Source organism: Aplidium turbinatum, chromosome 1 (genome assembly GCF_918807975.1).
Source record: "Aplidium turbinatum chromosome 1, kaAplTurb1.1, whole genome shotgun sequence".
NCBI classification, from domain to species: Eukaryota; Metazoa; Chordata; class Ascidiacea; order Aplousobranchia; family Polyclinidae; genus Aplidium; species Aplidium turbinatum.
Window position 1 is genome coordinate 58515035 of NC_137472.1, and position 13937 is coordinate 58528971.

Genomic DNA, 13937 nt, shown 5'->3' on the forward strand with positions numbered 1-13937 from the left:
CCAACTATGACTTCCACACTTGGTTACAAGTCTTGTAATTGAGCACAACATCTCCTTATAGGTTAAAGATAATACCAACATCATATCAGACTCAAACGTCATGCCAATAACGCCTCAGCGCTTAGCAACCAACTCCCCAAAATAACATCAGCATACCCAAAACCACAAATTCCAATCTTCCGTCCACGTTTCTAAACCTAATGAGCTGAGTTTTTCACATCCGGGCTATTATTTTTTCTTTCAAACTGTTTAAAAATATTGAAAAAACAATTTTTATTTTTTGAGTTAGGGGACTGGTCCAAATTACACCACTTTCCCCTAATAAAGGAGTGAATAAACTATTGCTTTCTCGGGGTCGACTGGCCGCAGTTTGATGTGTTGATAGGAATAAACCTAAGCTAAGTTATATCCAGGAACGTTGAAAGCATATTTTGGTCCTGTGCCAATAAAGTCTTTGGTACAGTAGCCTACCAATGAAGGTAGCCTACTTTCAAGAAAAACAGACTACCGTAGCCTACTGTATATTCAAAGAATAGACAATTAACTTAGTTGTCTCAAGTTTCTGGGCATATTAGAAAGGATATGGTAGGCTATTGATACCCTAAAATCCAACCAAGTCCAAAAGTACCCCCTGGTTCTTCCTGCCGAATTATTCCTAAAAGGTTAAACACACATTGCTTGCTAGGTTTGCTCAACTGCCGGTTTGATTCTTTACCCTCGGACTGACAAAGGTAGCTTAGCTTCCCACCCCGATGGCTCAGTTAGTTAGCGCGTGACTTCTGGAACGAAGAAGCTTCAAGATCAAGCGGCGCTGGTTCGACTCTGGAGGTGTGCGCTTGAGAATGCTAGGAATGTTGGGTAGGCACTTTAACATTACCCACTCGTCGAAGAGGTACGCAATCATGCGTGACATGTTCACTCGCGATTCAGCTGATTTCAGTCATGTCACTCGACATGTGATATTCTGATCGAAAAATTTTGATACAAAGAAATTTAACTGAATGCTTTGCCACAACCACCGTTGCCTAATGGTTAGGGCAGAAGAGTATTAATTTCGATTTCGTGGGTTCGATTCCCACCCTCTGCTAATACTATTTTTCCTTCTGCAACTGAACTGAGTGCAAGAAGGATCTTAATGACTGCAATCAATGGAGTTTATAAGGAAAATTGTGACTAAACAAAACACAAAGCAATTTCACAATGAAAAGCAGGCGCTCTTCGACGGGTGGGTGATGTAAAAGTGCCCACCGGAATGTTGAGGACTGCTCTCCATTCAGCGGCACCTAATGGATGGAATAATTCCTCGGCAACAACACTTCAACAATCGGAAATTTCACTCTGTCAATCTCGGTGACCGGGCCTGCGCCAGTGATTCAAAGCCTCTACAAGCATGCGAAACTGCCAAGATTAAGCTCTGCAAGAAGCTTTCCCAGTCCGAGGATAAAGAATCAATCAAAGTCTAATCAGTGCCGATTGATTTTGAAGCTTTTTCGTTCATGAAGTCTTGCGCCAGCCAACTGAGCTAATAGCTTTTCAAATCATATCAAAATATACTGATGTAATATGATATAAACTCATCGTCCAAATCAAGGATGTGCTCGAAACCCAAAAAAAAATGATCACTGTGACTGTACAGTTGCGTTAGCAATTTACACAAAGTTTTTGGGAAAATGGTTTTAGCGGCGTCTGGCAACACTTCAAAGCTTATGAACTTACGATGATTTTCTTGATCTCGGATTCTCGGTTGAATTAGTTGTTTTCCTGTTTGTTTGCAACCTGTCTGACTGTCTACTGTACGCTATCATATGCTTTGTTCTTCTGCAGGCCGTCGGAGTACTGATGTACATTACGTAGGCTTAGTCTGCTTCATGTTTTTTAAAATATGACTGAAGAGGGTGACCGAAAGAAGAATGCTAGCAGGTGCTGCTCATTCAATTTTCCTGACATTCCAGCTCCTTGGCTGCTGTTTATTGAGTTTGCATTTACGTTTGGAACAACTGTAGTATATTTCGCGGATATTGTCACAGACATCATCACATTGAGTAAGTTATGTAATTTTTAAGTTGTGCTGTTTAATTTGTATAGTATGTAGTTGGTTTGCTTGTTGAGATTAAAGTTACAACATTGTAAACAACAACAACAACATTACATTGAGTAAGTTATGTAATTTTTAAGTTGTGCTGTTTAATTTGTATAGTATGTAGTTGGTTTGCTTGTTGAGATTAAAGTTACAACCAAGAGTATAGCAGGCTACAGAGCGTTTAAAACAGTGGTGGCCACAGCTTCAAAGGGCTATTCGAGTGGACCACTGGCCCAGTAAATCAATGAGTGTTGTTTGTTTATTGGTGTTTCTAGTATACTTGTATAGATGCAACCTATTTCATACCATGAACAATTCGTACCGTCAGTTTGTACCTTGAAAAGATCGAAAGAAAAAATTAAAAAAGCCGAAGTCGCTGATTGCAGTTTCCGCAAACATTTTAAAATTTTCCGCAAACAAACAAAAACTCTTAAGATCATTACCAGAAATTTAAAAATGTTTGTGGAAACTCCGATCAACCCTAACCCCTAAACCTTTTAAAATGTTTGCGGAAACTCCGATCAACCCTAACCCTTTTAAAATGTTTGCGGAAACTGCGATCAGCGACTTCGGCAAACTCTTAGGATCATTATCAGAAATTTTAAAATGTTTGCGGAAACTACGGAAACTGCAATCAGCGATGTTCTATTTTTTTCTCTTGATCTTTTTAGTTTGTTCGTTTGCGGATACCGTTAACCGATACTCTGTTAACCGATTTTCCGATACCCTAATCCTAACCCTTTGAAATGTTTGCGAATACTGCGATCAGCAACTTCGGCTTTTTTTAATTTTTTCTCTCGATGTTTTCAAGGTACAAACTGACGGTACGAATTAGGTTGCACCCTACTTGTATGCTTATGATGTATGTTACACTAAATATAACTTCTTTTTAAATTAATGATATCTTTACTTGATAGGCCCACCAATGATGATTAAATCACTGATGGATTATTTAGCCTATTATTTCATTGCAAGTGCTTACTTCACACCATCACATTCACTTAATTGTTGTTTGTCAAAAAAAAAATTGTCATCAATACCACAAAATTACTAGTGTCATTTATCACCACTGAAACATCCTTTTGATAAACACATTTTAGTAGTTTTGTATATCTCCTAAAGGACTTATGCAGGATAGATATTTGAATATTTCACCAGAATATTTTTGGCAGGGGCTGTCTAGTATCTCCTAGGAATATTTATATATTTGAAGATTTTCAACTAGGCGTACCGTACTAGGCGTATTTTACTGATTAGATAGACTTTACTTGAGATTTAGATAGCGCATCTGTGATGTTAGGCGATAATCATTTGTATATATTGTCATTAAAAACTGTGATTCAAAAGTGAATGATTGTGAAATTTACTGTAACTTATAACTTATAGTTCATATGTGTCATTTGTCAAATGTTACTATCACATGACTGACTGACTGTTTTTTTCTAGAAATGTACTACGAACGTGAGTGGTACTACGCATTTGGTTTTTCTATTGCTTTTATTGTTCTTCCTTCAATATTGCTAGCTGTGTTGGAGTTTCAGTTTTTGAGAAGGACTTATGGAAAAGCAGTTTCTTGGAAAACAATTACAATTAGGACAGTTTTAAATGTCCCATTTCAACTCACTGTTGTATGGTATCATTGCCAACTGACGTACTCAGTTTTAAAGAACTGGCTAGACCATATAAGGTATGATGCATCAACTAAATGATGTGGCATTTAATATTTCTGTGTAAATGATTGTGTCAGCATTATATTTCAAGTCAATATTGCATGAATCAACACCACTTGTGTGAATAATGTTTTGTTTAGATTATATTTTTGATCACTGCTAACAATCATATATATATATATTATATATATGGTATGTTAAAATTGTCACTAGGTAAATATTTGCTATGTTGGTTGCACAAATACCATTAATGAGATTCTACTGCTTTTAAACAATTTTGACACTTTTTTATCATTCTTAAATAAACATGATATATATAAATTTCATATTATTTTTGCCATGTACAACAAGCAGTATAATATACCACCATAATTCGCAACATACTAATGAATGTAGCAAAAGTGGAAGAGTTTCAATTTCAAGCAAGTCCTGTGGTTAATGAGGCACCTATAAAGGGCTTGTTAAAATGACAAAAATGTTTCTATTATTTCTCTTACAGAGGGGTTCAGCAACCTGATGGAAGGGGAGGCACATCGACTTCCCAGTGGTACGATCCTACCACCCTGGAACGATCCAGAGGTGCTTCTTTGTCCAGCTTGAATGAACTTGATTACTATCACAGCGCTCCGACTGAAGAGGTATTTCCAAGTCTTATGTTCTTTGATACCACCATGCTTGTTACATGTAATTTGGGAGTTATGTGACATTTATATAATTATATAGTGATTGCTAACGTTGAATGTTTGGGTTTACTTTTTATGTCATCTGCACTATCACTAGACTATGTTTTTAAGAGCGGAAGTTTTCAATTGAGATTCTAGTGTTTGGGGTTGCTGTGTGTAACCTTTTTGCTGTTCAAGATTCAACAAAGTTTGTCATGCGTCTATGAAACGAAAAAAATCTTCTTTACAGGTAGAAGAAGATAGGATGAGCAGTCCTAGAGGACCACGTCATCAGGGATTATCCCAAAGCATGCACTCTTTGGCCGCCATTGATGAAGAAACATCATCAAAAGAAAAAACAACTTGGTGGAAACGCCTGACCAAGGAACAGTGGCTCTCCCATCTTAATAAGCTGAAACTATCCGAAAGTATGTTGGAATCACTGCCACAGGTATTGCCGCAAGACGTTCAGTTTATAGTTTGTCTTCTTACTAATAAATTGTTGCATTATTTCGTGATTTTGAGTCGTTTTTCAAATTTCATCTCGAATTCTTGATCTTACCGCTTGTACTAAAATCGACTTGTACTGTTCAACGTCTTCGGCCCTTCACACATAATATACATATTACGGTAAAAATTGCTTACTAATCACATTTAAATTCATACAACCGCGTTTCCTCAATCAAGTGACAACCGTATACCAGGCTGCAGTGCTGGCCACGATAATAGACGAATCTGGATCCAAACGAAGTTTCTACTTAACTTTGTTCAAACTATGACGTTATAAGAATTGGATTGTGTGGTTAGGTGATTGAAATTGTTAACTTCGATTCGTTGAGACAAGGGCAACATCTTCTCAATATAACATATACGTCAGGTTATTTGCGTTTTGGAATCATTGTGGGCAAATATTTCCACTGTGTATGTTTTCCTTAGCTTTTGCTCAACCTTTACCTGATCGTTCGCCATTCCAACACTGCTGGTATCCAGTATGCTTCCGCCATCTTGTCGTACCTCTCGCTTTGTGGAGGGGTGGTCCGTTACGACAAAACGCGTAAGGACAATGAAGCAGACAGGTGGATGGTAGACAGAACCCTGTTGCATTCCAGAGCCTTCTACACAAGGTTGGAGTGGCCTCAGCTGCTTCTTATTTCTGTGAGTGGTTTGAAGGTTTTGTGGCAACAAACCGTTATATTTGCTGATTTTATTTTTATAATTCAGATTCTTGTTTTATTTGTTTTACATTCGTATGTTAGTTTTGTTAGTTTTAGCAGTAGGTTTTATTAGTATACTAAATACAGCACGTATGCATCAGTGGCGTACAGTGACCATTTTTTTGGGTATTCAGTTTTTTTCAGCAGGCTTAAACACCCATTAGGTTTGCAGTTTGTTCAATAACTGTTCATATCATACGGTATCAAAATAAACTGGTGTAATAGGCTATGATATAAAGAGTCACTATGCCAATCAAACATGTCTTTGAAGCTTTCTAAAAAAAGTGAACACCTAAATCATGGTTACCGTACGCCACTGGTATATACATCAGTTAAGCTACACATACTGTGTATACCGGTACATAAATAAATGCTTTGAATATGGTGCTGGTACTAGGATGACAACGAAAGATCACATAGTCAACGAAATCAGCTGCCACCAGAAGTGGCGCCTTTACTTTTTTAGTAGCGGTTGCGATAGCATTTTTCTTGGAGTAGCGGCTGCAGTAGTGGCGCTGCATTTTTTTAATATAGCGGAGAGGCGCTACATTTTTTTAGTCGCACTCCCGCTATCCGCTGCTTTCCAATTTAAAGTGAAAATATGACTCGTTTTTGGAGATTTTATGTGGAAACAGTGCGTGAAAAAATCAAAGCAGAAATCATTCGCCTATTGCCGGAAACATCAAGCCACGTTGATACCGACAAGAGAGACACCCAATAAAATAAAATAGATTGAAATCTTTTTTTTCTAAGTAGAACTGCCCCCTCAAGCGAAAGTACCGAGAGAAGTAGCGGGTGGCGCGCGCTACTTTAGCCCGAGTAGTGGTAACGGGTAGCGCGCTACTTTTAAAAAAGCGGATGCCCACCTGTGGCTCCGACCCTCATACGAATAAGAAAGAAAAAAAATTGAAAAGGATATTCATTTCAACCACTTTGGTCACAGACGTTGATCGGATTTAACACCTTGATAAGTGACGCCTTCAAATACACTGTGAATTTTAAAATTGGTTTTCTTTTAGTATCTTTTGGTTGAAATTTTTGATATTTTTTTTGAAGAGTTTCGCGGTTGGTTGCGTTACTAGTGACGTATCATGTGTTTGTAAAATGTGCAATGTGTTTCAGAATGCTTCGTGGTACAATAATCATGTTAGTCATACTACTTAATACTTATCTATATATGATATGCCTTACTTACCTACTAGCCTATTTACCGCAGCGAGAACGACCATGGTTTATTATCTTTAACAAATACAGCTAATTACAAATTTTTGTCAAGTTATGTTTTGAAAACACATTTCAGACGTACAAAGGGAGCTTTCTGGCTGCCAGGATATTGGCTTTTGTTTATTTCACGATATACTTTTCCTGGTACATTCTCGTCCCTATACTACTGCATTGGGGTGTGCTACTGGTTTATCTCGTATACCGGTGGTATCCCGACTTTGCTAAGGTATATATAGTTTGATGTGATTGTTAATGTTGTGTAGTACATATTGATGTTATATTAGATACTACTATATATAATCATAAAAATGAGATAACTTCTGACAGGCTGTTTTTTTTCTCTTGAGACTTTTCGGTCATTTGTCCTATACAACATAAAAAAATTGGTCATTTTTAATTGAATTATCTTCAGGCAAACTTATTCAAATAGAATCAATTTTATTTATAGTTTTCTAATCAATTCTATATTGAGGCAGGTCTGAGTATCAAACTAAGATCTTGGAAGCCCTGTACATAAAACGTCACAATCCACTTTTAAACAGACAATTGTATGCTTGCGGCTCGTCTTTCTTGCTCTCTGTATTTTAAAATTAGTTTTTTCGCACCTTGCCTTTTTACCATATCATGTGACCTGTTTAACACCTTTTGATGCAGTTACCTTTGATTCTCGTGGAGCCTATATCGTTTAGTTTGAGCTAGTCAGAAGTACTGTGCAGTTTTTTGTCTTTTTCTGTTTATAGATTTAGTTAACCATTGTATTTTTTTCAGATGTAGTTAATTTGTATGTATGTTATTCCTGAAGAGGACATCTTGTGATGTCGAAAACGTTCGATATTATACTTAATTTGTTGCGTAGTTTTATGTTTATGTAAATGTAATAAACTTGAAGATGTTAAACTTGATCACGTTGCTCGGCTTCGTATGCCTATGGTTCAACAATTCTATATTCTATGCAATAAGCTTATGAAAATAGTCTAGCTGCTGGCTGATCGAAATCGGTTTTAAGCTATTTATGATTAAACTGACTCGTGTGAAGATAGATTTGTTTGTATTATTTCTATGGCCATTTCACAATGTATAATTTCGGTTGCAGAATGCTCATAAATTGACTTGTTCAATGTTCATATCCATACAGGTTACTAAGCAACTTCGGCAAGCCGACTATAAATACCGCGCCTACATCTTCCTAAGCCACGATTTCATGTCGGTCTTCCTCTCTAGTTTGATGGGAATCTTCATCCATGTCCGTCCTTACTATCACACCTTCCTGGACCAACCCTACTGTTTCATGTTTTGGTGAGGTGGTAATGAATTACTTCATTTATTGTGAGCCGGATGCAATAGTTAACAACAACCGATCACAACGATCAATGGCAACGAAATGTGGTTTTGTTTTGAATCTTTATCCTCGGACTGACAAAGCCTTGATAGGTTATTCCTGGTAGTTTTACATACTTGTAAAGGCTTTGAACCACCGACGCAGGGCCGGTTACCGAGATCCACAGAGTGAAGTTTCCAGTTGTCGAAATGTTGTATGCCAGCCACTAGGTGCCGCTGAATGGAGTGCAGTCCATGGAATACGGTGCTCCAACGCACTCCCTGAGAACCGAACCAGCGCCGCTTGATCTTTAGGTTTCTTTGTGCTGAAAGTTGTTCACCCAACTGAGCAGCCATCGGGGCGACATGACGTGCACAATCTGCTTTCAAAATTTGTTTTTTCGATAACTTTTGGTATCGTACGAGTTGCATCGCACCTAGTGTTGTATTTCTTAATACTACCAACTGCGTCCTTAGAGAATTCCATACACTGTAGTGTAGAATTACTAAATATTTTAAATAAATAAATCAAGAAAATAAATTACGAATAAATGTGTGCTTTTCTTAATCCGGCTCACAAAACAAAAAACCCTTGGCAAACTGGTACCTTACTAGGCTTGTTACAAGATTAGGCCTAGTGTTGGGCTTGCAGCCTAGATGCTTTGGAGATAGATGTTTTGACGTAACTTTAAATTGCATCATCATAATCATCCAAATTCAGTTTTGTCCCCACTAGTAAGAGTGGTCGATTCTTTTCTCCATCTCGTTCTATCCATCTGCACATGTTTGGTAATGGCAACACGGGCTACATCATTAAAGGTGATAGTCAGTCGTGATTTTTATGTTGCTTTGACTTTACGTAGTTGAAAGTCACCTACTAAAACACTGTTAACTTGTTTCCAATTTCACTCAAGGTACTACATGGTTTACGTGACAGAGAACGTCGTGTTGTTTCTTCTGCCCGGCATCATCATGTCTATGAACGGATTTGATGTGAGCTTGGACCTTTACCAGTAAGTGAACTTCTAGGTTCCATTGTGATCGCAGTCCAACAAGATCGCATCAGTGATTGTGGTTGTTTCCAGGCTTTACTTTTAATTCCGTGTAAAATATGATGACCCCGTGCCCTTTCAAACAGTTTTTTTTTTGTTCTTGTAAAGCAACACTTTGTGTAATTCGTGATGGTTTGATATCGCGTTTTTTTGTTTTGCATTTTTGTTGTACTTTTTTTCGAAGTTTTTGTGTCTACAAGCTACGCACTGTAGCTTCTGTTCGCCGGAATAATCATAGTCGTTGTCACATAGTCATAGTTCTTTGTATTGAGCGCATGACTGATGTTCCAACCTTGAGCAAATCAATTTATTGAGCAATCTTTTTTTGTAGGTACTACCCTCTACTTGCTACTGAGCTCATCCTGTGCATAATTGGATCAATTTTCTGCTGCACTTATTACTTGGCCGTGCATAAAATGCGCGCATACACAGCACACGCCTACCCCGTGGCAGCAAAGGCATTATGCTGCTGTTGCTACCACGCCCAAGCTGACGATGACTTCGACTACTGGCTGCCCCTGCGAGAGGAGTGGACGGTCTGCAAACAGGCTGAAACGAGCGAGCTCTTTTTCCTTACTAAAGTCCAGTTGAAATCTTTCCGTCAGGTGTGTGCAAGGGATGAGCAGATTGAAAGCGGGTTTGTTGGTTTACGATTGGTGACGTTTCACTGATCATTCAAAATGCTTTGATTCTCTGCAAAGGATTTCTTCAGCAATAAACAAAAAAAAACTTTAAAAAACGAAACGTATGTTTTACCGTTTGGCAGGAATGTTTAAGTAGTTTATTACTGCTATTTATTTAACAATGTTCACAGATAAGCCATATTGTTTATTACGCTTAATCTTAAAAGTCATCTTTGATCTTTTTTAGTCAGACCAAATATGATTGAGGTAATTCAGTGATTGAAAATGGATTTTGTTGAATAAGAAATGTTCTCTTCGTCAGGTGCTGCTTCTACAAGACTGATTGTTTTTATGTCTATAGTATCCCAGACAGCAAAACCCACCATTTTTACATTGATTCAACGCCTGCAGACGTTGAATCAATATCAAAATGACGGATTTTGCTGTCTGTGATTTTACCTAATGTGCTTGATATACGCAGACTTACAACACCGTGGTGAGAAACGACCGTTTGAAAGGTAGAGCTGTGGAGTGTTTCATTGATGACAGGGGTAAGATATTCTACGCTCCCCGGTCAAAAATGAAAAAGATGACCTTTAAGGCGTACGACGACGCCACCATGCGACCGTCATTACGGAGATTGAACGACCACCAGGAGGAGAGCCATGCTGCCACGGAACTACATGAGGATGATGCGTTTCTTGAAGAAAGGATGAGAATGGCAAGTCGAAACAGCGGATCACCGAATGCGGATAGCAGAAGTGACTCTGAGAGGAGACCGGATAGGAGCAGTAAGGAGTTTGTAATCTTTTTTGCAGTTGATCAAACTGTTTTTCAGCTAACCGGAGTATATCTGCTTCTTATATCTCCTCCTTTATATCTTGACTGATCGGCTGGAACGAATGTCTAGTCAAGGAGCAATAGTCATATTCAACGCTTATCATTTGTATTGTTAGGTCGCGTATCTGAGGAGAATATTCCAGCCGTTGGCTCCGGAGATCAGCATCCAGTGACATCTGTGAGATTAGATGAGCACCAACTTCCTAAAGATTGCGAGCGGAGTACGCCGGCGTCGGAAGGGGATTCCCCTGGAGAGCAGCTTGTGAAACCAGTCAGGAAGCCTCGAGTAAAAAGCTTACGTCATGTGTACAATCCTAATATGGAAGTGAAACCAGAAGATTCTGGAGAAGAGATGACGAAGACGAAAGCGATGGAAGTTTCTGTTGAGAAACAAGCCACGAAAGCACCCGTCAGGTTACCGAGGAAAATTGATAATCCAGCGTCACAGTCCAAGCTAATCAACCAGTTTGAACCGGTTGAAACCGCTTCTGTTCAAAGTAACCAATCAAATTCACGTACTTTCTCACCAGCAGGCATGAAACCAGAAAGATCTTCCAGAAAACCAAAGGAAGCACCCACTCCACGAAGAATAGATGATCCAGCATGGAAGTCTTCCCGCCGTACCCGGACTCAAAAATCTTTTCCAGAAATTGATGATTCAACTTATAGGGTGGCAAAAAAATTTGAAGACAAATCTTCCACCAAGCTAACGCTTAATGATCAGAGACCTCATCTTCCAGAAGGTAACTCTCATAAAGCTGGAGAAATAGCTAGTGATGACCCTGGATGGTCGGAGACGTGGATTTAGTTAGATTCCTCTCTTCCTCTTTTGAGAAGATGCTGTGAAATTTGTTGATGACAGCTTTAACTGCATGAGAGGCAGTTGCATATTATGACAGCTTTAAAGAAAGCGTTTACGATGTAATGATAGCGATGGCGCGCTGTACTTTCCTGTAATAAAAACGTTATTTTTGCCTTTTTCCCACCCACCACCATTTAAATTTTGAGAAAAGTTTTTTGATTTTGCATTATTCAGATTGTTGTTTAGACCAGGGCGATGATGATTCCCTTTACTTTTTTTCTTTTGTATTAAATGTACACTAGATTATTCGATGGATAAACGCCGTCATGGGTTGGCGTGCGATGGTGCTTCATAAGCAACGTATCAGGCAACACTGCTTGTTCGGTTAAATGTCTGATGAGCGTTCTTGATCCATTCGTTTCGGTCCAGTGCGTGTAGTTGAAGCGGTGACAATCATGTATCTTATATCTTAACACTGTATTGCTTTCATATATCAAGCCTGTGTATTAATCTTCGTCAATGCAACTTGAAGTGTTGCCCCAGACAGAAAAAATACGTCATTTTTACATTGCTTCTACGTCTGCAGACGTCGAATCAATGTAAAAAAGACGGATTTTGCTGTCTGGAGCGTTCGTCCTTACTCGTGCGGTGTGGATGGTAGTGCTTGCGTTGTTTTAACACACACGAGCTGTTCCAATCGTACATTTACGATATTTCTCGCCAGTATTTTAGCTAGAGATTCGTGCTCTTTATTACCGAACATTTTGATTTGTATATTTTGCTCTCATTTTGTGTCTTTTATCAAGTTGGCTTTTAAATCATGGTTGAACGAATGTTCGGTGCACAAATATGTTTTTTCGGTGCTTTGTTATTTTGTATAATTTTTTACCATTTTTCTACGTCAAAATACATAAAATTAACATCAAAATAATATTTTATCCTGTGCTCTGTTTAATATTTTGCTCATTTGCCAGTCATGTCTTTTATTCCATCTCCTCTTTTGGAGGTAAGATTTTTTTTGAATATTGATTAATTACATTTTCTCATGTTCCAGCTACACTCGTTGTTTTGTCTAAACCGCGTTGAATGGACGTAGTGACGTAGCCTTTCTTTCGCTTTGCTACTTCTTTCCCGTGGCGTTTTTTTTCTAACTTCTATTACCTTTTGAGTCCTCTGAACTCGTCCATATATTAATGCTGCAACTTCCTGTATAACCATCCCAGATAGCAAAATCCGTCATTTTTACATTGATTCAACGTCTGCGGACGTTGAATCGATGTAAAATGACGGATTTTGTTATCTGGGCATATTACTTTGTACGTTTCCATCTACTGTGTAATGCTGCAGTATTATCCGCGTTTGGATCACAAGTTGCATTTTTTAACTGCTAAACAACGCAACCAGCAAATCAGTCAATTTTTACGTTGATTCAACGTCTGCTGGCTTTGAATCAATGTAAAAGAGTATTGTCTGGTTGAGAACAGAAAACTCGTTAACTCCATGTAGCTGCTGTCCGATACATTTCACCACTTGGTAGCTCAAAAGTGATTGCTTCACCCCCAATCTCCCCTTGGGCCTTTGAGTGGAAGACCGGTATTGGCACTGGTGATAAATCGAGACGGTCATCCCTCAACCACTTGTTGTCGCCATCCGATGAGCGCGGCAGATTTATTTGCCGATTGATGACGTCACTTTGGCGACCATGACGTCATAATATTGAATTGCACCTTGTTTTGAAACAAACTGTTGTGAAATAATCGTAGCTTGCAGTGATTTATATTTCTTTTCGTTTTCTTGTTTCAGTGCATTCTGTAATTGCTAATGTTTCTTTTGAAATGAGACATAACCTGGCTGTAGCTTCTTGCAAAATAATGTTAAATTGTACTTGTCGTGGAAAGATAAGGTACTTATAGGATTTAATTTGGTGAAAGTGACACGCATCTTTAAAAATACATTCAAACTAGGAATATTTTCAGTGTTGCGCGATTTCAAAATGCTTCTGTGTTTGCAGATGGCTAATTTGACGCGACTGTGTTCTATCAAAGTTATCCTCGTTGCAACCTTTTAGTTGTGCAAAATTGTGCGGGTATTCCTGCTTGATGTAAGTTAGCTTTCAACCTGAAACATTGGCCTACAGACGTTAAATCGATATAAAAATACCGACTTTGCAAGTTGAATTTATCGAGTCGTTGTGTGTGGTCTTTTTGAAACAAAAACAATCTCAATCAATCGTTTGTGCTTCGATTATCATCAAAATGTTCTCTCCGGAATGAGAAAACATTGCTTGGAGCTTAACCATGGCAGGTTCGCACACTTGAGGATCCGTACAATTGAGCGTGGCTGAGGCCGCTGATATTAACAGCTTCAAGTTTTGTTCAAAGCTGGACTTTTTAGCCAAAATTTTCAACTGTGCTTGCAACTCTGCAAACAACCAGCAGTCGAACTTTAAGTGC

General features: G+C 38.5%; 1 protein-coding gene across 1 annotated transcript; it reads left to right on the forward strand.

Annotated features, from left to right (window-relative positions):
* Positions 1-1882: 1882 nt before the first annotated feature.
* Positions 1883-13640, forward strand: LOC145774661 (uncharacterized). Its single transcript, XM_082585959.1, has 11 exons — positions 1883-2042; positions 3527-3767; positions 4250-4373; positions 4663-4863; positions 5349-5567; positions 6927-7076; positions 7986-8146; positions 9082-9180; positions 9551-9824; positions 10324-10633; positions 10799-13640. Exons 1-11 carry the CDS (start codon positions 1883-1885, stop codon positions 11488-11490), a joined length of 2631 nt encoding a protein of 876 aa, XP_082442085.1. The 3' UTR covers positions 11491-13640.
* The last annotated feature ends 297 nt before the right edge of the window (positions 13641-13937 follow it).